The sequence below is a fragment of the Poeciliopsis prolifica genome, unplaced genomic scaffold (assembly GCF_027474105.1).
Source record: "Poeciliopsis prolifica strain line A6 unplaced genomic scaffold, Auburn_PproV2 SCAFFOLD035, whole genome shotgun sequence".
Lineage (NCBI taxonomy): Eukaryota > Metazoa > Chordata > Actinopteri > Cyprinodontiformes > Poeciliidae > Poeciliopsis > Poeciliopsis prolifica.
In genome coordinates this window covers 3278379-3302430 of record NW_026562410.1, presented here as the reverse complement: position 1 = coordinate 3302430, position 24052 = coordinate 3278379, and the positions used below count along the sequence as shown (strand labels likewise).

Genomic DNA, 24052 nt, shown 5'->3' with positions numbered 1-24052 from the left:
TCATATGTTCAACTCGTCCTATAATCATGAGTTCCTCAACAAATCGCTTTGAAGTGATGACAGGAAAAGTGTAAAGCAGAATATCAGAACGTTGCTGGTAGGAAGTTGTGCAGCCCAAATGAATTGCAGCCAGTTGTTAATTATTGGATATTTCTGGATCAGGTGCCATGCTGATTCACCGTGCAGGTCAAGGCAAGAACGCTCAAAAAAAAAGAAGCTCGGAGCCAGTCCTGTTTGTAGTCTGCCATTAGCCTGGGTTTTGCCTTCCTACTGTGAACAGATTCTAATCTCTGTTCACAGGATTTCTCCCGCAGACTTGGATTTGTGCAACAGGACTTCAACCCGGCCAATCGGCGAACAGAAAGAGAAGCGGCGAAAGATGGTCGCTCGCAGCGCAGGCAATCTCCGGTGAGCTTCGAAGCACGGAGACGACGCGCTGCATGCCTCACGACGAGATGTCGGATTGTGTAAAACTGCAAATTTCCCAACCCTTTAAATGTAAAACTTCCACCGAATCCACACCTCCATCACGCAATGGTTTCTCAAAGCTGAGGCCCAGACCCTCTGTACGAAGCGAAGCGCTGAACAAGAGCAAAGATAAAAGCAATTCTTGAAAGAAAACCAACATGTGGCAGAGGCAGCACCGTGCTCTGGGATGTTTTTCTAAAGAAAGCAAAAGACTTTGAGACATGGACGTAAACCTTCCAGCAGGACAACTATGCTAAACATGCAATCCGACATAAATCTAGATTAGCAAACGATGCCCAGAGTAGCATGTCGTCTCTTAAGTGACTACATGCTTTTGTTATCATGTTGCTTTTGTGCATCACAATCAGACTAAAAAATAAAGACATCGCTAGTCAGCAAACACACATTTTCACCTCAAAGTGCAGCAGATCTGTTCGTTCTGCACACTTTGCATATTCTACCTTTTCCAGATTTATTGTGGGGCACACTTGCCCTACTGTTCATGCCCCATCCAGGGTCACAGCTACTGCCCTTTAGTAAAATCTGTCAGGTCCTCTTTGACGCAGATCCTTTTCCTGTCAGGGTGAGATTTTTATTGTTCCAAGGGTGCAGCCTGCCAAATCTCGCTCCTCCAGTCCTTTCCTGTTTCCTCCAAAAGAGGAAGCGCCGCTCGGCTTCGGCTCGTTTCCATCCTGCGTCTTCTCTGGGACAAATCTGGAATGCTTGGCGCTGCAGAACGTAGCTTGTTGCGTGGCCAAGTCTTGATTTCAAAGAATGAAAAGAGTTCTTTAAAGAAACACACCCTTCCCACTTTTGGTCTTTGTTACAAACGCACGCACACACACACACACACACACACACACAAAATGGATGTAAAGAGGAGCGTACTCTGACAAAAACCCCCGCGATGTTTCACATTCCCCAGTCTAACGTGTCCCATTTGAGCCGTAACCCTGGAAGGTGTGTTGCTCACCTGCATCCCAGAAGTAGAAAGTTCCCATGGTGCCTCAGCACGTAGGCTCTTTGTTATCGCTCAGAAAATAGCTCTTTGTGCGCAGCGAGTGCCAGATCGAGCATTCAGTCATGGTAGGCCCACTAATAAAAGACCAAACACTGGACAACCGTCAGCAGCAAAACTAAGTTTAGAACAAAAGAATCATAACCGAGTCAGTGTTTTAGTCGTTTATGAACAACGGTCCAGGTAAAAAGGCAGTTCAAGTTACTAAAAAAGGGGAACTCGGCGTGCAGGTCCACGAAACAAAATGAGACAGAAAAGATTTAGAAAATGTAGAAAAAAAATAACCGAAGAAGGAAAAGAAAGAAAATACAAGTAAAAACTGAAAATGTGAAGGAAAAATAGAAAAAAGAATAGAGAAGTACAACAGACAAAAACAGAAAAATTACAAAAACGAAGGAAAATATGAGAAAACATACAGAAAAAAAAGAAAATACTGAAAAAAATATATCAGGAAAACAAAAACAAAAAAAACACAGGAAAACTAGAATAAAAAAAGGAAAATACAAACAAAAAACAAAATGTTGTGAAGGGTCCTGGATGATGCCGTAGATATAAAAGTTGTTTCAGCATGCATACTAGATCAGTTTGCCACATAGTCAGAATGACAAACGCGTCCTTGTTGTCTGACATCTCTCAGTCTGGGTAAGGGCAGAGGAGGAGCGGGCGTTTGTCTCTATTCACACACTCTTGACAGCTGGACCCCAAAACAGGCTTTAAGGAATGCAGATCTGGGAACTCAAGAAAGGCCTGCATAAACATCGTTTGGGCCAAAAATTCACCAGAAATCCTAGAGTAATTGTCTTTCAGATTCCATTAAGTCCATTCATTTTTATAAAACTCGTTTCAACTTTTCTCAAGAAAGACTTTCCAATGGCATGATACTGCCACCACCTTGTTTCCATTTGTGGAAGACCAGTTTAAGATGATACATGTATATTTTTTACCTCACTCTGAAGTAAAATGAAAAAATAAACAAAAAGCCTATCCATGATCTTCCTGCTGTGAAGCACTCCACAAAGCATCTGAAAATAAATGACACACGTTTGGATTCCATTTATTTACATCTAAATGTGTTTTATTGCATTGTTTTTGTGTTTTTTAGTTGGGGGGATGCCGTCTGCAGACAATATGTTTCAGATCAAAACTTTTCAGATAGGAACCCTCTCTTGTTTTCTTTCAAGTTAACATATGTGCTGCTTTGTGTTGATCTCCCTTTGTGTTCAAAGCTAATGTCTGATAGCTCCATACTTTTTTTTTTTCATATTCATTTCAATTAAATTCATCCATCTACAGTGGCTTGTTCCCTTAATTCTTTGAGCACCGGGTAATCAAAATCTGTGACTGGACTATTTTCTTTTTCTTTAAGAAACAGCTCTTGGTCTTCCTGAATTTACCCCAACCTTTACCATTGCTTCCATTCCTTAATTGCAACACAAACAGAGGAAACGGGCTCCTGAAAATCTTTCGCAGCCTTCATATGGCTTCATCCTGCTGTGTTGGGGGCACTGGTTATTTTAATCTCCATACAGGGAGAGGCCGCTCCTTAGAGGAACAGAGGGACATTTCTTTTTTTTTTCCCCCTTGTCCTGACAAGTCGGAGAACCGATTTTGCATTTTTCTTTTTCCTTTAATTTTATTTTATGGGCCTTTTCTTATGAAACATCGACAAAAACCAAGTCATGTCAAGGCTTTTGGAAAAGAGTTGCAGAAGTGTTTTCGCTAAATTCAAATATTCAGTTTTTCTTACATGTGGGAAATCTTATACACCGAACATAACGTTTCGGCTTGTATTGCGCCAACCTTCTTCAAACTGTAGGCGACTTCAAGGATTAAAGAGGTTTGCACTGGAGCACAGAATGGAAGGGAAGGGAAAAGAAACTCCTTATCGTGCCGCTCTTTGGCTTCGAGCTGTAATTTCCCAGATTTGATCTCAAACGGTTGTAAACATGAGCCTATGTGAGCTGCCCAGCCTTCAGCGGGGTGGCACAGAGCGACCCGGTTCAATAAATCGCCGCGAGTAACGGCTGCTTTCTGCTGAGCTGCCAAGGCAGCACAAGGGCAAGGGGTGAGGAGGCAGAGGGCACTTTGCCCCCTTCAAGATTGCGGCGCTCCACAATGGGAGACCGAAAAGTGCCTCAAAATCAGATTCCAGCAGGATGGAGAGTGTTTGTGCAGGAGAAGGCTTTTATCAGTGGCAAACACTCACAGGAAGTCCGGTTTGGGGATTGTCCGTCCAATTCCTGCGTTCCACAGGAAGCTCAGCATAAAAAGCAACTGAAACACGCCCAAAGACATTTCATTTGTCGCCAGCCGGCTCGCAGAGAGCACCTCAAATTGGTCGCAGGGGTGGGTTTAAGACAAAAAAAAAAAAAAAAAAAAAAAAATCAGCATTTTCAGAGCCCAAAGAAAGTCAAGCCTTAAAAAAGAAACTGGGAACATGGAGAGGTCCTCTGAGCCACGGGTCCGCCGGCTCGCGCCCGGGGCCGCCAGTCAGCCTGCGCGCGCACACACACCCGGTGAAAGCAAACTGCCTGGGTAAGATCAGCACAGCTCACACACCTGCAACTCAGCTATGTTCTTTTTTTTTTTTTTTTTCATCAGTTTTGTCATGGACGTTCATTTTCAAAAGTATTACAGGTGTTTTTGTTTTCACATTGTGAAAAGTAACTCTGATTTACACTAAAAGGAAGTCAGATTTAGGAGAATCTGTCCATCTATTTTCCACACCTCCAGGAATATGCATCAGGATGCAGTGCAACTATACAAAAAAAAAAACATTTCGTATTAAAATAATACATAGATATCTAGGGATTATATTGTAGCGAACAAATAATTGGTCATAATTCAAGTCAAATACTAAAGAATCAGATATTATTCCCGTTCATTGAATGCATCAAAGCTAAAACAAATAAAGCATCTTAAAGCCTGTAAACGCATCTGAAAACAATATGTGTTTTAATGCACTTTTTTGGAGTTCAGTAAATAGCAGATAAAGGTCACGGGTGTATGCTTCAAGGTATTGATGGAAATAATCTTGCAGTTCCTTCAGTAGAAACTATAACTTCTGTCGGAGAACCAACAGGATAATTGCTTTTTTTTGTCTTTACGGGTAGAAATAAAATTGCTTCCCAAGCAAAGTTTTGCATTTGCGCAGCGTAACGAGGTCATAAAGTCACTACTGCACAAACACATATGGTCTCCGATGTAAATATGTCATCCGGTAAGTTAGTGATAAAAAAAACATGTATTTATTTGTAAAGACGCAGTTAATCATAACCATTCGTACGTGTAATATTTTGAACATTTTTTAAAATAAATATATAAAAGAATAAACAAGTTGTCAAGGCTTTATGAAATACCTAAATTAAATTAAAATTGAGTGCACCAGACATAAAAAGAAAAAATAGCTCAAAGTTTATTATTTCTGCTGTCAATTAGATCCTAAAAGCTGAGACATTTGGATAAAAATTAATAATGAAGAAACATAAACTTCTTTACGATATAGGCTTAAGGGAAACATTTGGAGGATTAAAACAGAACAAACTAAAGGGACGTATTTTACATCATTAAACTAGCTAAGTTTAGCTAAGCTTAGCTAGTTTAACAATTAGCTAAACTAGCTAGTCATTTTAAGACGCACATATCAAAAAATTGTCTGTTTTTATGAATGTATTTCGTTGAACTCTTATTATTTATTGTAGGCGATTAAAAAGACCAATTAAATGAATATATTAAGAAAATAACTATCTCGCAAGTTTTTCGCAATTGAGACAAACACGATTTTTTTTTATCAATATTACGTCACTCGGTCAATTAAGCCTCAGCCTATAAGCGGATGCCGCATTAGGCTTCTCTGCGTTGGACCGGCTGCTGTCACTTCAGCTTTGTGAAGTTTAACGGGAGGTTCTGGACGAAAAGAGGGGAAGGGAGAAAAAAAAAAAAAGTTAGCATGTTGAGTGACGTCACCGTGGGTCCCCTCCAAATCGCAGCGGGACCACCAGCTGGAGGAGCGGGAGGAGGTCCTTCCATCACCCCCCCACGCGCTCTCTCGCTGACAGTCCGAGCTCCAGGAGAAACCTGACTGCCGGCGGAGCGTCATCATCCCTGGACTTTTACCTGGACAAGCAGAGCGGTTTCACAGGAGCTCGTTGGTTTCCGGCCGTCGTTACCGTTCCCGTCGTGTTTTTTACCGGACGGACTGCGGGAAGGCTGATTGTTTTTGCTGAACGGTTTGTGGTTGACTTGTTTCCCTATCCGTGCAACGTCCTCGGTCTGTGTCTGTTCCTCCATGTTTTGACTCAAGGGACACGTCTCCCTTTCTCCGTCCGTTCGGTTTCATTCCTAAGAATCTGTAGCGTCACTTCAAGGTGTGGGTTAATGTTACGGAGAAGCGGAGAAATGATGGACGCGGGTCTTGGCGCTCGTGTCTCAACATCGATGTTGTGAAACAGCACCACCCGGTGGCAGATGCGAACAATACAACCGAATTGCTTGGAGCTTGTTTGAGTTTCAAGGCATATATTATTTTTGTTCTTTTGGGGACTAATCCATCAGTTTAGAGTTACTAAGTGTGTTTTTGACCTTGATTTGCACGCTTGTCTGCTTTTAAGGTTATTTTAATACAAAAACGTTTTGGGGAAAAGTAGTTTTCCTGAACACAATAACGTTTTTCTTACTTTCAAATTGTGTTTTGAAAAAATATTTATCAGTTTGTTAATTTCCGATTTAAATTTGACCAAAAAAAGATTAAATATTGCAGCAAAAAAAAATCCTGCAAAGTCTTCGCTGGTCATGTTTCAGTGCTTACACTATGCACACCACAAGGGTTGTACTGACCTGTCATGCAGATAAGCAAATAAAAATGTGGTCGCAATGACCTTTACTTCCCTTTTCTTCCTTTTTCCTCTTGGGTTCTTTTGCCACCCACTGGTAGAAGGGCGTCCTGGGCAGAGAGCCATATTTCCCAGTAATCAAAACCCACCGGTGAGAAACAACTCTTGTTTATTCACAGTTTGACAAATCTGCTAAAAGTGAATTAGCACTGTGGCATCTGTGTCTAATGTTTCTCAAATTTGACCTTCAGATCAGAGGCGTTCACTATTGAATGTGACATTTTTGGAAAAACAAACAGATACAGACTTCATAAATTTATATAGAATCCAAGGTCTGCTTTATACATAAGTAATATGAAATGACCATGAAGTTGTCAAACAAAACCAAGCTGATATATAGCTCCTGTAAGACGTTTATATGCTCACTAGTTAGCCCCACAACAGGTTGTCCAGCATGACTGATGGAAATGAGTTGTGTTGCTTCTAGACTCTTAACTGGAAGTGGATCGCCTCATCAGATTCTCCTTAGAGCCCCGTGAAACTCTGGGCTGGCTCCGATTCCATGTTTGTCTCAAACGTGATCAAAAATGTTTATCGTGAATCGTTTTAAATGAAATGCACGTGTGAAATGGTTTACTATTCCACTTTTCTTTTGCATTGCCCCTCCTGCTGTAAGTTTCTCCCTTCTTGTGTGCAAACACACTCGAAACCCACATGTAGTAGTGGTTTCAGAGTAGGCCCCCCTGCTGGCCCGCTGTGGTTTATGAATGAACGCAGGCTTACCGACGGATCTCTGGGCCCATTGCCAGCGGGGAGGGATCACACAGACGCTGTCATCTGAGGATTATGATCGGATGATGAAACTCAGCTTCTCCGACAGGCAGCACGGTGTTTTAACCTGCAGTTGCACTCAGAGGGCTCTAACATGCAGGCAGAGATTTCCCAGGGGTTTAGTATCTGTGTTGAAACTCGACCCACAGGCTGGCAGAAGCTGGTCTCAGGTCAGCTGGGTTTCACAGGTGGTCTTGTTTTTGGGTTTTTTTTTTTTTGTAATCCTGTGCAGTATGTAGTAATCTGTGTTCGTCTCTCCTGCCTGGTCATGTCAGAGTCAGAGAAGGTGTGGGCAGGGCCAGTCCCAGCTGTTATGAGGTCCTAATCAGGGAGACAGTGGAGCAGGCACCGTTAGTTGAGAGCACTTCCTGTGTGTCCATGTTGGGGGTTGTTCTTCTTGTGTGCATTCTTCATCTCACATCATTTGCCATATTTGACATTGTGTGAAAAGTAAATTTATTCAAAAAGAAACAAAAAAAAAAGTATTTTTAATTAAGACTTTGCAGGTATGACTTTCAAAACTCTACAAGTTTTCCCTTGCTATTTGTAAAATGAGTATGAGCTATCACTAAATAAAAAAAATAAAATAAAAAGATGATAAAGAACACAAACAACTATAAAAAACAGAACAAAGTAAGACGTTTGAACATTTGATCAAAGAAGTCTTCCATACCTCCTATTTAACCTACCCCCACCACGACAGAGAAGCATCCTCAACTAAAACACGCTTTTCTTCTCCCGCTGGTTCTCAACACACATCAATAACTCTTCTACAGTCCACTCTTCACTTGATCTCACTTGACGACTTCCTGCTCTTGAGTTTTAGCGTCTAAAAGCTGCTCTTCCTCACCTTCCCTCCCCTCTTCCTTATCCACTGCTAAATGACAAGCTTACACAGATTCCCACTGCTGTCTGCACTGATTTAAAGGCTAATGTTCTGCTCTGAGGCCGGATCGGCTCTCTGAGACACGACGCAGCTGACGCTCGCTGAGCTCAGTCCCGTCCCTCTTTGACTCTGCGGATAAAGTTGACCTGTGGCTTCGCAGGAATGAGGCTATTTTACCCTCCGCTGAACTTTTTCCAAATTTCCCATCCAGATTATGCAGACGGAAATGTAATGTTTAACCTGACGGGATCTAAATTATTATTTTTTTTCTTCCTTTTTTACACAGGTAGCTGGGGCCGTCGCAGACATCCTTCGTCATCCTCCGTCATCCTCCTCTTCCCTCCGAGAAAGAGTGTGAGAGCCCCGGCGAGGGAAACGTGGGAACGAGGAAGACGATGTACCAAGAGCTGCTCCTCTCCTCCGCCCTCCTCTTCCTCCATGTGATGGGCACTCCCCAATTCTTCGGGCATCATGGGTAACGGCACTCGTAACTTTCTGTCTGCGTTTATCACGGTCTGCCATTTGGGATGATCCCAAATGGCAGACATTCAGGAGGTCAGTCTCCCGGGGGCCAAAGCGCAGGCGATTAGTAGGAGAATAGTTTTGCTGTCATTTTTTTAGAGCTGATTTGGGGTGGACAAAAATAAACTAAACGAAGGGTTGAGTGCTGACAGGCAGGTCAAAGGTCAGCTTTTAAACAGGACACAATCAGGAGCGATTGTAGGGGTTTTAAATAGACACTGGTACTGATATTGAGGTTGCTGCACACTGCTACTAAGCTGGCTGAAGAGAAGAGAAGGTAAAGTAGGCAACAAAGGTGCCTTTAACGCGTCATTTCTTTCATCTGCTTTCCAGAAGGAGGGCGTGCAGCGGCGACCTCCGGCACAATGTCATCCTGGCAACAGAGTCCTACGCCCAGCCGGTGCACAAGCCCTACATCACCCTGTGTCAAGGCCATCGCCTCTGCAGCACATACAAGTAAGATGCTCGCACTTTTGTTTTCTTTTCTTTTTTGTTTCTCTTAGTACTCACACAAAGCTTGAAAATGACAGAAAACGTACAGCGGGGGGGGAGGGGGGGCAAACAAAGTCAGTTAAAAATTTTAGTGGGGCAGAGAAATTTTTTTTTTAAATGTATGTATTAATTTTGCATTGATGTCTTCATTTCGACGCAGTGCACTTACATGCGATTGTGTATGTATGGCTGGTAATAGAGTGTTTAGGAATATGTAAGGGCTACTTTTATTTCTTTTTTTTTTTCTTGGTGGAATGTCTGAAATAAATTCTTCAATTTAATTCAACTGAAGAGGATGACTCTGTATGCCGTCCCACTACACAAACAGGATTCTCTGGGGGTTCTGTGGGCTGGCTGACATTTTTCAAACGGGGGCCATGGCCCCTCCTGGTCCAAATTTAGGAGAGCCACTGTAAAAATGGGGCGGGGGAATAAATAAATAAAAAAAAGTCTTCACCCGGTCACAGCGCTGTCAAAGCAGAGTTTTAATCAAGGCGTCTTTGCACGTAAATAACATCTGACGTGGCTAAGTGTGGAGACGGAGCAACACATCTTCACTTTCTTTCACAAAACCATGCTCACCAACCGTTACCGCACACAGCGGCGGGTCACGATGGCACATAGTTTGAGTGGAATCTAAATATCGAGCACTTTGTGTAACGACAGGAAATGAGCTGCCTGCCCCCAGAGACCAGTGCTTTGTTTATCTTGGACTCCACGCCAACACCCTCCCACTTTACCTTCTCCATATTTTTTTTAATCCCTGTTAGCTTTTCTCTCACCAAAGCTCACTTTCGCTTTTGGTCTGTTTTCTTGGATCCTCATGCAAACATGTCTCCAGTCTCTAGTTTTAGCCTCAGTTTATTGCTCTTAATTCTCCCCCTTTGCCTCCCTGCACTGGCAAGCTAAACACACAGCTTTCCCAGCAGGTTGAAACCAAAGTACTTCCCATCACTGCTGCGAGCCTCTTCTCTTTTGAACCTGTAGCTTTACTGTTCCACCAAGTTACGAACACTCATCCATGGTCACAGAGAAGGCTCTGCTGCGCCTCAAAAGATCGGTAACCTCTGTGATTTCGCTTGTCTTCACAGAACAACGTACTCGTTAGCTTACCGGCAGGTGAGCAGGATAGCGTCGGCCTCACATTTCTACCCGGACTGCTGCCCCGGTTGGCGGAGATTTCACTCACACAACTGCAACCACGGTAAAAAAGATGGTTTGAAAAATAGATTTAAATGTGTTCAATGGCTGAACTCTGCTGCCGTCTTTATGTAGCCTAACTCCAGATTAGTTACTGGAGGTTTAAGCTGACAAGCAGTAGGAAACGGGCCAAGGCAGCAGAGACTCCATTTTAAAAACTAAATATTACCACAATATTGTTTGCTGAGTCGATTTAAAGTAGTAATCACAAATCAGTTGTGTTTTTTTGTATTTTTTTAAAATAAATATTTTCGGATGTGTTCCCCAGCTCTGTGTGCAGAACCCTGTGCTAACGGCGGCACCTGTTTGAAACCCAATAACTGCGCGTGCCCCCCCGGCTGGACGGGACACCGGTGCCAAACGGGTACGCCGAAATCACATTCAGATTCACCTGAGGAGCTGCACTTAAATCCATATGCACACTCAGGACTTGCTTTCTTTCTTTCTTCTTTTTTTTCTTTTACCCCTTTTTTTTCGGCTGTCAGATGTGGACGAGTGCGGCGGGCGGCAGCCGTGCGCCCAGCTGTGCGTGAACACAGCTGGGAGCTACAGATGCGCCTGCAGAGAAGGCTTCACGCTTGCCAGAGACGGACGGTCCTGTCACCAGCTTCCGCCTCCGCCGCCACCGTCTCCATCGCCGTCTCCGACACCCACCCAGGGCAGCCGGGAAGCAGTGGGCGGCCACGCCGACGCGGGTAAGTGAGCGCCGCGAACTGCATATTTCCATGTTTTGCAGCAGGACGGAGGAAGAAAACATGACCAGCTTCGCGGTCCATTATTACTTTTGGTACGCGCTATGCCACTCTCAACTCGTACCGTGAGTAATAATGCACTGCGACTGGTGCCGACTCCAGACTGATGTTATGCGCGGCTGGCTCCATGCGGTGAGACTGGGATCATTTGGCCTTTGATAACGACTGCACGTCCCGTCGCTGAAGTAAACATCTGCATTTAATCCAGCTCCGGAGCTAATACACACATGTTTTCACCCCGCATACTCCATTAGTTCCCTCAGAAATGTTGGATTTTTGACTCTTGGTAGGAAAAAGCCTTTTAAGTATTTGTGCATTCTTCTCGTTGTCTTCCAGTTCCTCACGTTAATTTCGCAAACTGAAGTGCATTTTATTGGGGCCTTATGTGACAGAGCAACACAGAGTGGAGCATAATTATGTAGTGGAAGGAAAATTATGTGTGGTTTTCAAAAATATTTCCCCCAAAAAAATTAATAAAAAAAAAAAATCTAAAACCTGCCGTCATTGTAGTTCAATGTCAGTTACAGCTGCAAGCTTTTTCTGTTAAGATCAATTTTCAAGTTTTCCCACAGATTCTCAAGCAGGTTAAGGTCTGGACTTTGACTGGACCAGTCATACTCATGAACATACTTCAGCCTTAACCAAGGTGACTCCTAAAGACAATGGAAAGGTGCAGCAGGTTTATTCAGGGTATTTAGAAAGACTTTATAAATAACTTACAAGGGCCCCAATTATTTCATTTTTTTAAACTAATGCATGTTTTGAAAATGAGCTTTGCTTAAAACTCATTGGCCCAAATCATGTTAGCTTTTCTAATGCTTTTGGATTTTTCTAAATATAAACACTAGTCAAGTATTTGAAAATTATGAAATTACTGTACATCGTTTTAGAAACAAAGTGGAGTGTAAAGATCTACCTATGAGTGTGACATGATTTTCATCAGTAAAAATAAAATCTTGCTTTTGAGTGGGGCAGTGAAACTGGCTCAACCCAGAGGCCCCCGTCCTTCTAAATCCGGCCCTGGGTACTTGAGTCACGAGGATTTAATGTCACATTTCTAAAGATAAACTATGTTTGGAAAACCAACGGCAAAGCGCTTCCAGGTCACAGGTGTGCTCCGGTTTGTGTTGGTGGCTCGCATAAAATCTCAGTAAAAATACGTGCAAGTATGTGTGTGTTTTTTTTATTTTTTGTTTTGTTTTATCGTGGCAAAATGTGAAAAAGTTCCAAGTCTTTTGCTAGGCAATGTAGCCTCAAAACAATACATAGCCGCCTCCACCTCTGACTCTGCTTTGTGTCTCCAAATGTTCGTAACCCCAAGATTTTCCTTTTAAGTCCCATTCCGAGTCTGCCTTATTGCTCTTTTGGGAAATTATGCAACAACAACAAAAAATTACTTGAAGTAGATGTAGCTCTTCCTGATTTCTTCAGCTCTTTCCAGCCAGGGGGATTTTTTTCTTTCTCTCTCTTTTTTTTTTTGGTGAGTCACCTAACTGTGAAATCAAAATGGGGAGATTTGGACGATGGGGGGGATGGGGATTGAGAACGCCGTCTCCTGCACTCAGAGTAGAAGAAATATCTGTGCATAAACCAGAGATTGCCAAATATCCCAGGCCTTCCTCCTCCTCCTCTTCCTCCAAACTCCCCTCCATCTATCAAGAGTCTCTTCTGGAAACTGACCACAAGCTCCGAGGGTTCACCTCCACGGCGACGTGACGGATCGGCCCAGCAGAGCAGAAAACATGACAGAGAATTGAGGGATTTTCTATTTCCTTTCTTTTTCTTTCTTTTTTTTTTTGCGAGCGCGTGCCTGCAGACGGGCTTCTGCGGGCCGTTTCGCTCGAGAGACGTCTCTCTATTATCTGCTCACATACACACGTCAGAGGGATGTTGATGGAGATCGCGAGTGTAAACAGAGGCCCGGAGAGCCGACTGTCGCTCTGCCAAGATGCTTTGGATCGCGTTTAGGCTTTCCAGCCTCCCGCCTTTTTACTTTCTTCTTTTTTCCTTCCACTCTATTCTTGGCCGGGGCTTGTCTTCTCATTCCAGCCCCATCGACTCTGTCTGCTGGGGGTCAACGCACCCCAGTTTGTCCCCCTTCGTCCCCCGATCTTTTCCCTTCTGCGCCTCCTCCTCAGCTTATTCCACTCCAGTCCACATCTGGGAGAGATTGAACATCTCCCCGTCTGTCTGCGGAGGTGCAACCAGAGAAGTGGAAGGAGAGGCCGGGAGGGGGGGGGGCAGTTGTTCTTAAATCTGCATCCCAGTCAGAGTCCCCATCTCTGGAAGGAAGGCTCCCCCACCCCTCCTTCCAGGGGCTCGGAGCCAGACGCTACCGATTCACAGGAGGGTTTGAGCGATTTGCTCGTCTATTTCTGGTCGCATTAGGTTTTGTCCCCCCCCCCCCCCCCACACCCACACCCACACACACACACACACACACACACACACACACACCCTCCCGGCTGTTCCCATGGCTTCACTGCCTTGCAGACAAGAAAAGAAAAAGCATCTGAACTGTTGGAACTTTTTCACTTCTCGGTCACAGAAAGTTGTGAATGATTGTGAAGTTGAAGGGGGAGAGAACAAAAAGTGGTTTTAAATAATCATTTTAAATAAAAATGTCGCCTTTGATTTGAACCCTGGTTACTCTGAAATCACTAAGTGCAGTCCAGTGCAAACTTAATAGTGAAAGAAGTGTGTAATTTAAGTCCAACGTAAATACACCCTTGAAAGATTGTGTATAATCCACAAACGGTACAGATTTTAAAATTTTAAAAATGTTTTTTAGGGGTTGATTCTCCCAAACAAGAGATGTTTGGAAAATATAACTTTTAAGTGTTAGTCTTTTGCTAACCACATGTTTGGCTTGCGTAAGCAAGCAGCAAATTTATTGTTATGAATGAAAGACAAATAATAAAAATAATAATAAAAAAAGAAAAGAACTTTTGTGACCCAAAGCTGCTCTAAACCTGAAACTTTGGATGGCACCAAACATGACAGCCAGAAGATTCAGTGGATAAATATCCAGGTGAAATAAAATGTGCACATTTTAGATTTTGATTTGTAAAAATAAATAAATAAAATAAAGATAATAGTTTGAATACCATGTATCTTTTCCTTGCACTTCATAAACTACCACTAAGTTGTGTTGGTCCACAGTCCAGACGCAGTTTTTTTTGTTTATTTTACTATTATTCTTCTTCTTTTTGGTTTTGAAGTGTTTCAGTCACTCGTTGCTGCCGATGCGCACTCGCCTACAAATGGTGACGCGTTTGTCTGCGTCTCTCCCTTCCAGGAGGAAGCTTGGGCCTGGCGGAGAACGTCACAGAGGAGGTCCAGAGCCTGAGGAACCGAGTGGAGCTGCTGGAAAAGGTAGACGAGCGAGCGAGCGAACTCCTGAACACGCGTCGGTGTTAAATCGAAACCTCCTGCTGGCTCCGCGGGGAACCTTCCTGATCTTCCCTTGTGGGCGTTGTTGTCCCTAATAGCCTGCCCTGAAACAAAGCGCCATTATTTGGCTTTACAAGGCGGCTAGACTTTTGCACCTCTTTCCCCTCTCGCGTCTCACAGAAGCTGCAGCTGGCGTTGGCGCCCTTCAGCAGCTTTTTCCCGCCGCCGCTGGACGACGGCTTCCCGGAGAAGGCCACCCTGCTGTCCCACTCCTTCCGGCAGCTGGACCGCATCGACTCCCTCAGCGAGCAGATCGGCTTCCTGGAGGAGCGCCTCGGCACATGTGAGCAGCCGAACGCTTGGCGTTTGATTCCTTGTTGATCTCAAAAGAAGAAGAAGAAAAAAATCACTGGACTTAGTCCAAAGTTGTATGAAAAATTATTTTCCAGGAAAGAAGGGCTCCAAATAGCAGCTAAAGGTGCAGATAAGACGACTGTCTATGATGCAATACAGTGAATAAATTTATTATTATTAATAAAATGAAATAACATGATTAAATCTTTAACGTGTGACATCGTAATGTCCCTGGCTGTAATGATAGCTTATATATAAAACCAAAAAAACACAAACAAAGTGATGAATTTGCTCTTAAATTCTAATCTAATTAAAAAGAGTCCAGTAAAGTGTTTCCAGACGAGTTTCCTGGCCAAAAAATGTCATCTGGAGACATAGAAAAAATTAGCATGGAATTATAAATGATATTTCCAACAATCAGCCTGAGGTTATCCAAACAACAGTCTTTAACGCTTTTTTATGACATGAATCCAACCTTGAAGGCGGCTCGTTCGTTAAAACGCCTCTAGAGGCGGGAAGGATCATCGCTCTGGACCCGGCACCAGATTCCGTTTCGACTCGAATGGCCGGCGCGTTAAAAATCCGACGTCTCTTTCTTTGTTTCCGTAACTCTTTCCACGTTCTCTCCCCCAGGCTCCTGTCAGGAGAACTAGCGGTCAAGAAGAACGTCGCCAGGAGCCATCTCAGAGCTTTTATCACGCTGTGACGCACGCACCCGCACAACCCTTTCAAGGTCATTCTTTTTTTCCCCACCATTCCCAAAAAGAGAAATTCAGTGAAGTTGTCGTCTTTGGTTTTCCAAGTCGAGTCTCTCCGTACGGTACCTGCAGCAGCGGGTCGGCCTCGCCGCCCTGCGTCGTTCGAAGCTCGACGCACAGCCACTCGCATCCAGTGCAGCTGTGCTCTTCTGTGTCAGAGCTCCGCCCGGGGCCCGGGGCCTTTTGCACACACCTGTATTTATCTATTTAAGTTATGGCCACCTGTAGGCATTCCTAAGTGCTCTTAGTTTTGATCCAGTTTTGTAACGTTTTTTTGTAATAAAAGTCGGAATTTAAAAACAACGTGTGCGTTTGTGTTCAATCAGTATAATTGATCTCTTCCAGTCATATTACAAGGTTTTGTCAGATGGTTGCTCCAATAATAACTGTGTTGTTGGTTACGGTGACCGTGACTCTGGCTCAGAATGAAGGCTCCGTTTGATAGAAGTCAGATAAGAGGAGGATTAAAGCCTGAAGCAACAGCCGCCTGATCTGACGTCAGAAATGTGTCGCAATTGCGAAACACACAAAAGAAAATTCCAGATTTTTTTGTTTTTTGAGGTTTTTCATGAGAAACAAGCTGCCAAACCATCTGCTTTGAAATGAGTGCTGATGGACGTTAAAAGTCAGTGAATCCTGAATTTAAGACGTTTAAACGCGGCTGCAACTTTTACAATTCCTTTTCTTCTCAGACAAGTGGAAACGGCTTCGGAGTTAAATTGGAGCCGTTTCTACACTCAGCTTGTAAACGCTTTTGGTAAAAAAACTAGAAGAAAAACATGTCCAAGAAATCATCTTTTTTTTGTCTTACAGTATTTAGAGAGCATCAACGCTACAAACCAATATCAGCTGGTGGAATATTAACCAATGAATGACCCATAAAAAAAGAAAGGTTTCTGATGACCAAACTATTAGAGTGGTGCGTTCAGTAAAATGACTGAAAGGATAATACTTTTTTTTTTAAAGAGTTGTGGAATATGTTTAACCTGCCATAATGGCATCTAATCTTTGCAAGACTTCACTTTTGAGAAAAAAGCCCAGATTGTGTCGGTGCCCGGATTGTCCCCTGGATTTGAACAATCCAGGGAAGAACTCGGACAGATGTGGTCAGATGAGGCAAGACGTCATTGTCCAAACCACGTCTGGAGAAACTGAAACGGACACGTGGGAATGTTGCGTTGCGGGCTTCCTTACTGCATGTGGCACATGCAAATGTAATATCACTGTCTCGTTTAGAAAATTTAATGCAAAGCAATAACTTCCATAGAGCCACTTAAGAAAAACAAAAACAAAAAAATGTTTATTTTTCCTCCAATGCAAAGCATTCACCTTTACCAAGAATAGGGCAACAGAATGTACATTCATACATACATCACTCACACAAGGCTCAGCTCCATTTCTCCTATGCATCTAAATTTCACTTTGGCTTTAAAACAATAAAAAAAAAAAAAAAAGGTGTAAGAGGGGAACAAATTATTTTCATGTCAAAATCCAGAATAAAAAGTGCTTTATTGAAGTTGGAAATATCTTAAAATTATTTCCTACATATAAAGAAGCGTCCAAAACTTAACAGTAATGATTGCTCTAGAGCCGGTTGCATCAATAGAAATAAAACTTAAAAAAAAAAAAGTTGTTATATAATAAAACCAGGAAATTAATAGAATGTATAGGATACACTTTGTATTTTTGGAACAATCCAGTTTGGTAGAGTGCTTTTAAACATTTGGAGAAGTTGCTGTAGTGATCGAAACTAGAAAACACAACAAAACATTTAGTTATTAGTAGTACTAAAGCATATTCAAATGCCAGACAGGCTCTCTTGTGTATTAGAATCCCTAAAAGTACAGAGTACAAGCAGCAGCCTACAGACTGAATATGGACGTCCAGATGAATGAATCCATTATTCTGAAGGACTGTGTTCATAACAAGTTGGAAGAAAATTTGCAGCTCAAACAAAGAACTTCTAGGTGCTTAAACCTGCTGTACGCTGCAGAACGGAAAAGATACGGCACCCTCATGAGAGACGTGCAAAAATACTTGAGGAAAACATCACTTTTAATTTGAGTACATTATTTTAACCCCTAGTGGTACCTATAACATAATTTATTAGTTTGATCTATTTTTATGCTTTATTTTTTAAAAGAAAAGGGTTGATCAGCACTTGATAAAGCTGACACATGATCAAAAGACAAGAGAGAAAAAAAACCTTTTCTGACTTAAAGACTATTAGTTAAACTCTACTTGGGAGTTTAAATAGAACAAAGTGCTTTGGTCAAATTGAACCTACATTTTTTAAATGAATTTTTTTGGCACCAGTCACTTTTATTGTGAAGTACGGTGGAGGACCTGTGATGCTACGGGCATGTTTTCCAGCCAGAGCACCTCTAACGTGTCCAAGCGACTTTTTGAAATACTTGGGCATTTAAAAAAAAAATAATAATAATAATAATTTTTTAAAACATGGCAATTGGGGTATTTTGGTAGGATAATGCACCAAAATATTTGGTCAAAGTCTTCTGACACGATACCAACCATCTTGCATTTAACACTCTAGACCTAAAAACAGGAGATCTGTGAAAGGACAGGATTCTGGTCAATCTAGAGACAATTCCCAGAGAAGTATGCTTCAACCTAAAACATTAGACAAGTTCCTACAAAGTATGTGCAACTAACTTATTTTTATTTACTTGTTTAAGATGAGCAGATTGCTGAGGAGCCGTTTCCCTGGTACATAAATAATTTGCCACATTTCTATTTCACCACTTTTCATAACAGGGAAATCAAGAGAATGTGTCTTTAAATTAAGTCAGATGTCTGTCTACATAATATGCAAGCTCTCCAAATTTGCGTAGCTTGAATGCATTGCAGACATTTCAGTGTAAGACCTGCGACTAAAGAGAAAACCCCCCAAAACATTTCCAAGGACTTTCAACCAACTTTTTAAGGGTGACCAATAAATGGAGGCTGCTGTAGCTAAAAATAATCATTAAGAAAAACAAGATCCTGAACACTGCAGCACATTCTTGAACGGTGTTTGATGGGCAAATCAGGTGACCGTGTAAAGGCAGTGAGTAAAACCTGGAGGCAAAAATAACAGGAAGTCAGTCCGTCTGATGCGGTTAAATCGAGAACATAAGACAACATGAAGAAAAACAAAATATCAAAATGTCAAAGTGCAACAGCAACCAATCAAAAAAAAAAAGGCCAAAAATCTTTACTATTTATTTCAAATAATGCAGTAATTCCTCCTAACTTAATCAAAACTACAATATATATATATATATATATATATTTTTTTTTTTAAAGATGAACAACGACAAAAGCTTCAGTCACCCAAAAATAGATTTTTAACTTAAACTCCTATTAGGTACAGGTTTGCTAATCGAGTGAGACGAGAATTAGTGACACGCCCATAAGATCGACTTCATATTATTGGTAAACGGTAAATCAGTCAGCATTCCTCAGACGTTTTCATAGGAAATGTCATGGCACAGCAGGTAGCTTGCACTTTGGAACTGTAATGCCAAAACGGCATCACTTCAAGACACAGTCAGTCACCTTCTGACACATTTTAAATATATAGTTGTTCCTAAGGAGCTAAAACATGTTCTTCGCTTTTAAACAGCAGGAAAACAAATCTAATCTTATGTGGAAATAATAAATAGAGCAAAAAAGAGAAAGGGAAAAAAAAAAAAAACACAGAAGACCGCGCGAGGAAACTTGCTGCTGATTGCTGCACGACGGTGATTTCTGCTGCTTTGAAAAAAAGAACACAAACACAAGACACTGATCAGTTCGCTAAGCTCGTTAATCGATCGCTGATGGGGCGTCACGTCACGTCAATGTGAACGTAAAAGAGTTGAGTTTGTAGCGTTTCCTCCAATGTCTGGTGGAGATCTTGCTCCGCTGGCCATTTGAGCAAAGAGTCTGGAATGCAGAAAAGTCTGAAAACACTAAAAGGCAAAGGAAGGGCGAGGATGGGGGCGCTGTGAGTATATCTATGAAGCCGAAAACTAAACTCAAGGCAATATGAGAGGAGCACATAAATATCTATGGAGGAAAAAAAAGAAAACATCAAAGTTTATCCGATTAACAAGAAGCAACAAAACAAACAAAAAGAAAAATGGCGGGAGGGAGAAAGACGAAAGGAAATCAAGAATTCTTCAAGATCGGGGAAATAAAGCCAAAGTACAAAACAACAGTGAAGGCGGACAGTCATCCAGAAGGCATGCATGAATGACACACATCCGTACTGTTCGGCTTGCCGTCCGTCACTCCGCTCGCGCCGCGCCGCCGAGGGTCAGGACTGACTGAGCTCTTCCGATCGGGCCAGAGGACAGAGACGTCCTCGTCTCGTCTCCCGGTCAGGCCACGGGGCCTTCCGAGAGAAAGCAGAGAGGTCTGAGGGGCTGGGAGGTCTCCGACACGGGTTGGAACAAGAAAAAACAAGAGGCTTTATTGGCCGATATTTCAGTGCTTCAGGGGCCCGTTGCTCTTGGCTACCGAGTCGGAGATTTCCAGGAAAGCGGTACGCATCAGGTTGTGCGATTGGTCGGACAGCCATGACACGTCGTCTGAGGTCAGTCCCTTTGTCTCAATCTTTGGAAGGATCCTCAACCTGATGACCCCTGTATATAAAAAAAACAACAAAAAAACCCCCGTCAAACATCATCTTACTCTTCAAAAACCTGTGCTAACATATTAGGGACATCCCAATCCGATACTAATATCGGAAATCGGTCTGATAAATATCTCAGTTGTTCTCACACCTATTCATGTTGTCTATTGATCAATACTTTTCTAACACTCCACACTACAAAATAAGTAAGAATATGTAAGATTTGAGCGGGTGTCGCCTCGGGTCAATATCGTCATCGGCCAGCGCTCAAAGCTGTGATATGGGTATCGTATCGGAAGTGAAAAAGTTGCATCGGAACACTCCAAATAAGTTTCAAGCAGAGTTACCTGAATTGAACTGCTTTTCTTTCCGAAGGTAAAAACTGTTGTAGGAGGAGAAGACTACAGGTACGATGGGAACCTTAAACAAAAACAAAAAAAACAAAGGGAGACAAAGAAGTGAAAATATCAGAATAGAAATATCCTGTATTGAAAAGACCACAACCATTTATTGTTTTTAAAAGTGCTGCGCAAATGTATGGGACTGGAGACAATGATTCAAAGCGAACTTGTGTTAGAATGACCCAATCAAAGTCTGAAAATATCCGTTTTCAGTTGGATCTGGGAGAATAAATGAAGTTCAACTTGTAAGGTAAAATCCTCATCCTCCCGGTGTTTAACTTACCATCAGATGTCTTCCAGCTGCAGTTTTCGCTCAAGGCAGGTTATTTATGTGTGCCGCGTTTCAGATTTTTAAAAGTAAAATAAACTAATTCAATAAAACCGTGCATCTTTCTCCATCCACAGTCACGTGTTGTTACTTTGTGCTTCCACATAATCAAATAAAATAAAAGTTTGTGGTGGTGAGAAAATATAAAAATTTAAGGTACTGTACATATATACGCCTCAGTCCTGATGTACATGTGAAGTCAACTGATACGGATCTTTGGCAGAAAGTTACGAACCCATTAGCTTAACATTTGTTTCCAAGGGTGAAGAAAGCTGTGCTTTCAGACCACATGTTATTTATTCAACAGCGTGTTTTTTAATTCGTTCCACCTGCATGTGCGCCACGAAACGCCACCGACAGAACGGAGACCTCCCACCTGCAGGCATGCGGAGATTAAAGGTCGTAAACGCGCGCGCAGCTGAGCCGTGAATTACACAGCAGTCAGTCTGTGCTGAGAGCTCCGTTCACCACCTAAACATCTGAGGCAATAAAACAATAGAAAACAATGTGCACAAGGAGCAAAGCTAGGATTCATAGACTAACATGCTACAAAATAAATAAAAAACATTCAGGATGCAGATGCTGTAATCTATGTAGTCAGTAAGGCAGCATTAGAACTTGGCTGTGCTCCATGTAAGACGTCTGGCTCCCCCGTGTGTCGGTGAGCCAAAGTTTGAGAGAGGTTTTCTGGAACAGGGCCAAGTCCGTTTCAGTCAAAGTTGGCGGAACAAGCAGGATGAGGGTGTGAATAGCAGCACAACCAGACTGACTCCAGTCAGCGTGAGACAACACACACACACGCGGCACAGCACAAAAAAGGAAATGGGAAACCAAACGACGATAAGTCAAACACACTTACTTGTGCCTGCACAGCCAGGTGGAAAGCCCCTTTTTTAAAGGGCAGCAAGTCGCCGTTCTGGTTGCGCGTTCCCTCTGGGAAGACCCACAATCGTATCTATAGGGGGGGGAGACAGAGGATCGAACAAAAGCGGAGAGCGAGGAGGGTGATTTAGAACCAAAATCTTTGCCAAAAACAACCTCAAGCTATAGACGTGCCCCCGTGTTTCCTAAACACTTTGATTACCTGGTCATCGAGCATGGTTTTGGCAGCGTCGGCCATGACGCTCTTGGCGTCGCTCGTCTTTTTGCGGTTGATGAAAACGATGCCGGCGAGCCAGCAGATGAGGCCGACCGTGCCGGCGTAAACCAGCTCCTTCTTGGCTATCGTGGTGCAGCGGTCGGGTAAGATCTCCATCATCCCTGAGAGACACGCACGTTATTGCAACGTTAAATAGATAGAAACGCTAAACGTGACGTTCACCTGCAATCAGCACGGTGCAAAATATAACCTAGTTAGGCGAAGAAATGACCTGATTACGAACAAACATTTAACTTTATATGCGTGCATGATCACAAGCTGTAGTGTGATCATGCACGCAACTGGGATAAGTTTCAAATCTGAAGTCTTTGGTAGCCAGCAGGGGACCACTTCCAATCAAAAGCCAAACTTAATGTAATATTAGGGTTTCTGCACATCTCTCCAACTCCAATTCAAGACCAATAGGAAAGAAATTTAACAAACTATAATTTGTAAATAGAAATTTACAACAAAAATATACAAAAGAAAGTTCCATGTATTATGTATTAGTCCCATCCTTTTTTTGTACAAAATAAGATCGCATGAGTTGCAACAGAAGTGAACCGGTGAAGATGAACGCCATCCAGCCAACGGCCGATAATTCACACTCATCAACGACAAACTCAAAAATGGGTTTATCGACAGCTAATTAGCGGGAGCCTCAACCGCCTGGAGTCGCAGAAAGTAGCGAAGATGTCTGTGTGCAACTTAAAACTTTCACCTGACAGAAATATCTCACAAGTAAACGACATAGAATATACAAGATTAAATATTCCTGCCACAACTAAATTTACAACCTGCGATTATGATTTAAGGCCAACCAAATATCATTTTTTCTAATGAATTTACGACATTTTAAAGGACTGAACTTTAGATTTAGAAATGGAAGGCTATTTAAAGGATGAGTGGACACTTTATTGCCTCGGCAAGCATTTTCCTTCACATCATGTGGTTCACTAATTTTACATCTACTGCTGTGGAATTAGACTTTTAGCGTCACATGTCGTCATCAAAAGCATCACTCCCTTTGAACTCAGATGCCCCCGGTCTATCCCATAAGACACCGGTTAACTACTCGAAAAGTTTTGGTTGTAAAGTGATAAAATTATGGGTGCATCATTCGCAGTTTTCAGGCTGATTTCTGATCTTTAAAAAGTCCAATATTGGCCGATACAGATTTTTTATTTTTGTCTGAAAATTTGCCAATTTGTGGGGTGACTATTGATAATCGCACATGCAAAGATTATGTTTCATTCAAGTACAGCAAGTACAAAGTTCCTATTAAAAATAACATCTCGGAGTCCGGGACAAACTTTGACTTCTTCTACTTGGAGTCGGATCTGCTGAAGTTTAAATCCCTGATATGGGGTATGCTGAAGGTGAAAACACACCACATATCTTTATTGATGGGAGTTATCCTGCCTGCTTTAACAACCTCTCTGCAGTGAGTGATATGCCAGACCCATAAATCTCAAGTGAAAGGAAGACAACGTCGGGTGAATAAAGGACAGAAAACTGAAGGGTGAGTGAACTTCTACCAGCGTAGAGAAAAACGGAAAACTGAACACCGAGAGAGAAAATGACATCTGCTCCAGGAAGAGCTCTGGTTTTAATGGCCGAGTGCAGCTGTTGGCATGACAACTTGGACGCCGAGTCAGCCTCCCGCTGAGCTTTTTCCTGCACTAATGAGATGCCTGGCTCTCCTCCTGCTGTCACCACGCTGGCCGGGAGCCTGCGCTCATCACTCACCGACAGAGAAACACTCCTCCTGGGCCAATAATGGGAAATAAACACAACTAACCTAAATTAGTGTCACTTCACACTCTAGATTTAGGATTAAGCTGAAAGTGAAAAAAAAAAAGAAGGCACTAAAACTGACAACAAACATGGCTGAATGGCCAAGAACTCAACCAAAGATGGTGGTGAAATGCATCGCGAGGCGTTCTGGTGAAATGCTGGGTTGCTATTAGTTCCAATTTTAGCAAAACCCACTCTACAAATCCATCCTCAGAGGAAGAATGAGGAAGGGGGGGATTGTTACTAAAAAAAAAAAAAAAAAAA

General features: G+C 42.5%; 2 protein-coding genes across 3 annotated transcripts in view; one reads left to right on the top strand and one right to left on the bottom strand.

The window, feature by feature from the left end:
• Positions 1 to 3784: 3784 nt before the first annotated feature.
• On the top strand, positions 3785 to 15809 carry egfl7 (EGF-like-domain, multiple 7). 2 transcript variants are annotated; one of them, XM_055052396.1, is made up of 9 exons: positions 3785 to 4021; positions 8326 to 8510; positions 8891 to 9013; positions 10141 to 10253; positions 10518 to 10613; positions 10735 to 10944; positions 14300 to 14376; positions 14575 to 14737; positions 15382 to 15809. In XM_055052396.1, the coding sequence occupies exons 2-9, from the start codon at positions 8431 to 8433 to the stop codon at positions 15399 to 15401; spliced, it is 882 nt and encodes a 293-aa protein (XP_054908371.1). In that variant the 5' UTR covers positions 3785 to 4021; positions 8326 to 8430; the 3' UTR covers positions 15402 to 15809. The 2 variants fall into 2 exon arrangements, with proteins under 2 accessions (XP_054908371.1, XP_054908370.1); XM_055052395.1 differs by having other exon boundaries at positions 3786 to 4021; positions 8322 to 8510.
• A 2981-nt stretch (positions 15810 to 18790) lies between these two features.
• agpat2 (1-acylglycerol-3-phosphate O-acyltransferase 2 (lysophosphatidic acid acyltransferase, beta)) overlaps positions 18791 to 24052 on the bottom strand; it is a 16092-nt gene continuing 10830 nt past the window's right edge. Inside the window, exons 3-6 of the mRNA XM_055052397.1 lie at positions 21938 to 22113; positions 21713 to 21808; positions 20472 to 20544; positions 18791 to 20134 (exon numbers count right to left, since the gene is read on the bottom strand). Coding sequence (XP_054908372.1) covers positions 19977 to 20134; positions 20472 to 20544; positions 21713 to 21808; positions 21938 to 22113 — 503 coding nt within the window. The 3' untranslated portion in view covers positions 18791 to 19976. The remainder of the gene's footprint in view (positions 20135 to 20471; positions 20545 to 21712; positions 21809 to 21937; positions 22114 to 24052) is intronic.

What these genes read in the sequence shown, in the direction of transcription:
- egfl7 (XM_055052396.1), top strand. Translation starts at nt 8,431, where the DNA reads ATGTACCAAGAGCTGCTCCTCTCCTCCGCCCTCCTCTTCCTCCATGTG. An exon ending in CGCCTCTGCAGCACATACAA is followed by an intron (nt 9,014 to 10,140) that starts GTAAGATGCTCG and finishes TTGTCTTCACAG; the next exon opens with AACAACGTACTCGTTAGCTT. An exon ending in GGGCGGCCACGCCGACGCGG is followed by an intron (nt 10,945 to 14,299) that starts GTAAGTGAGCGC and finishes TCTCCCTTCCAG; the next exon opens with GAGGAAGCTTGGGCCTGGCG.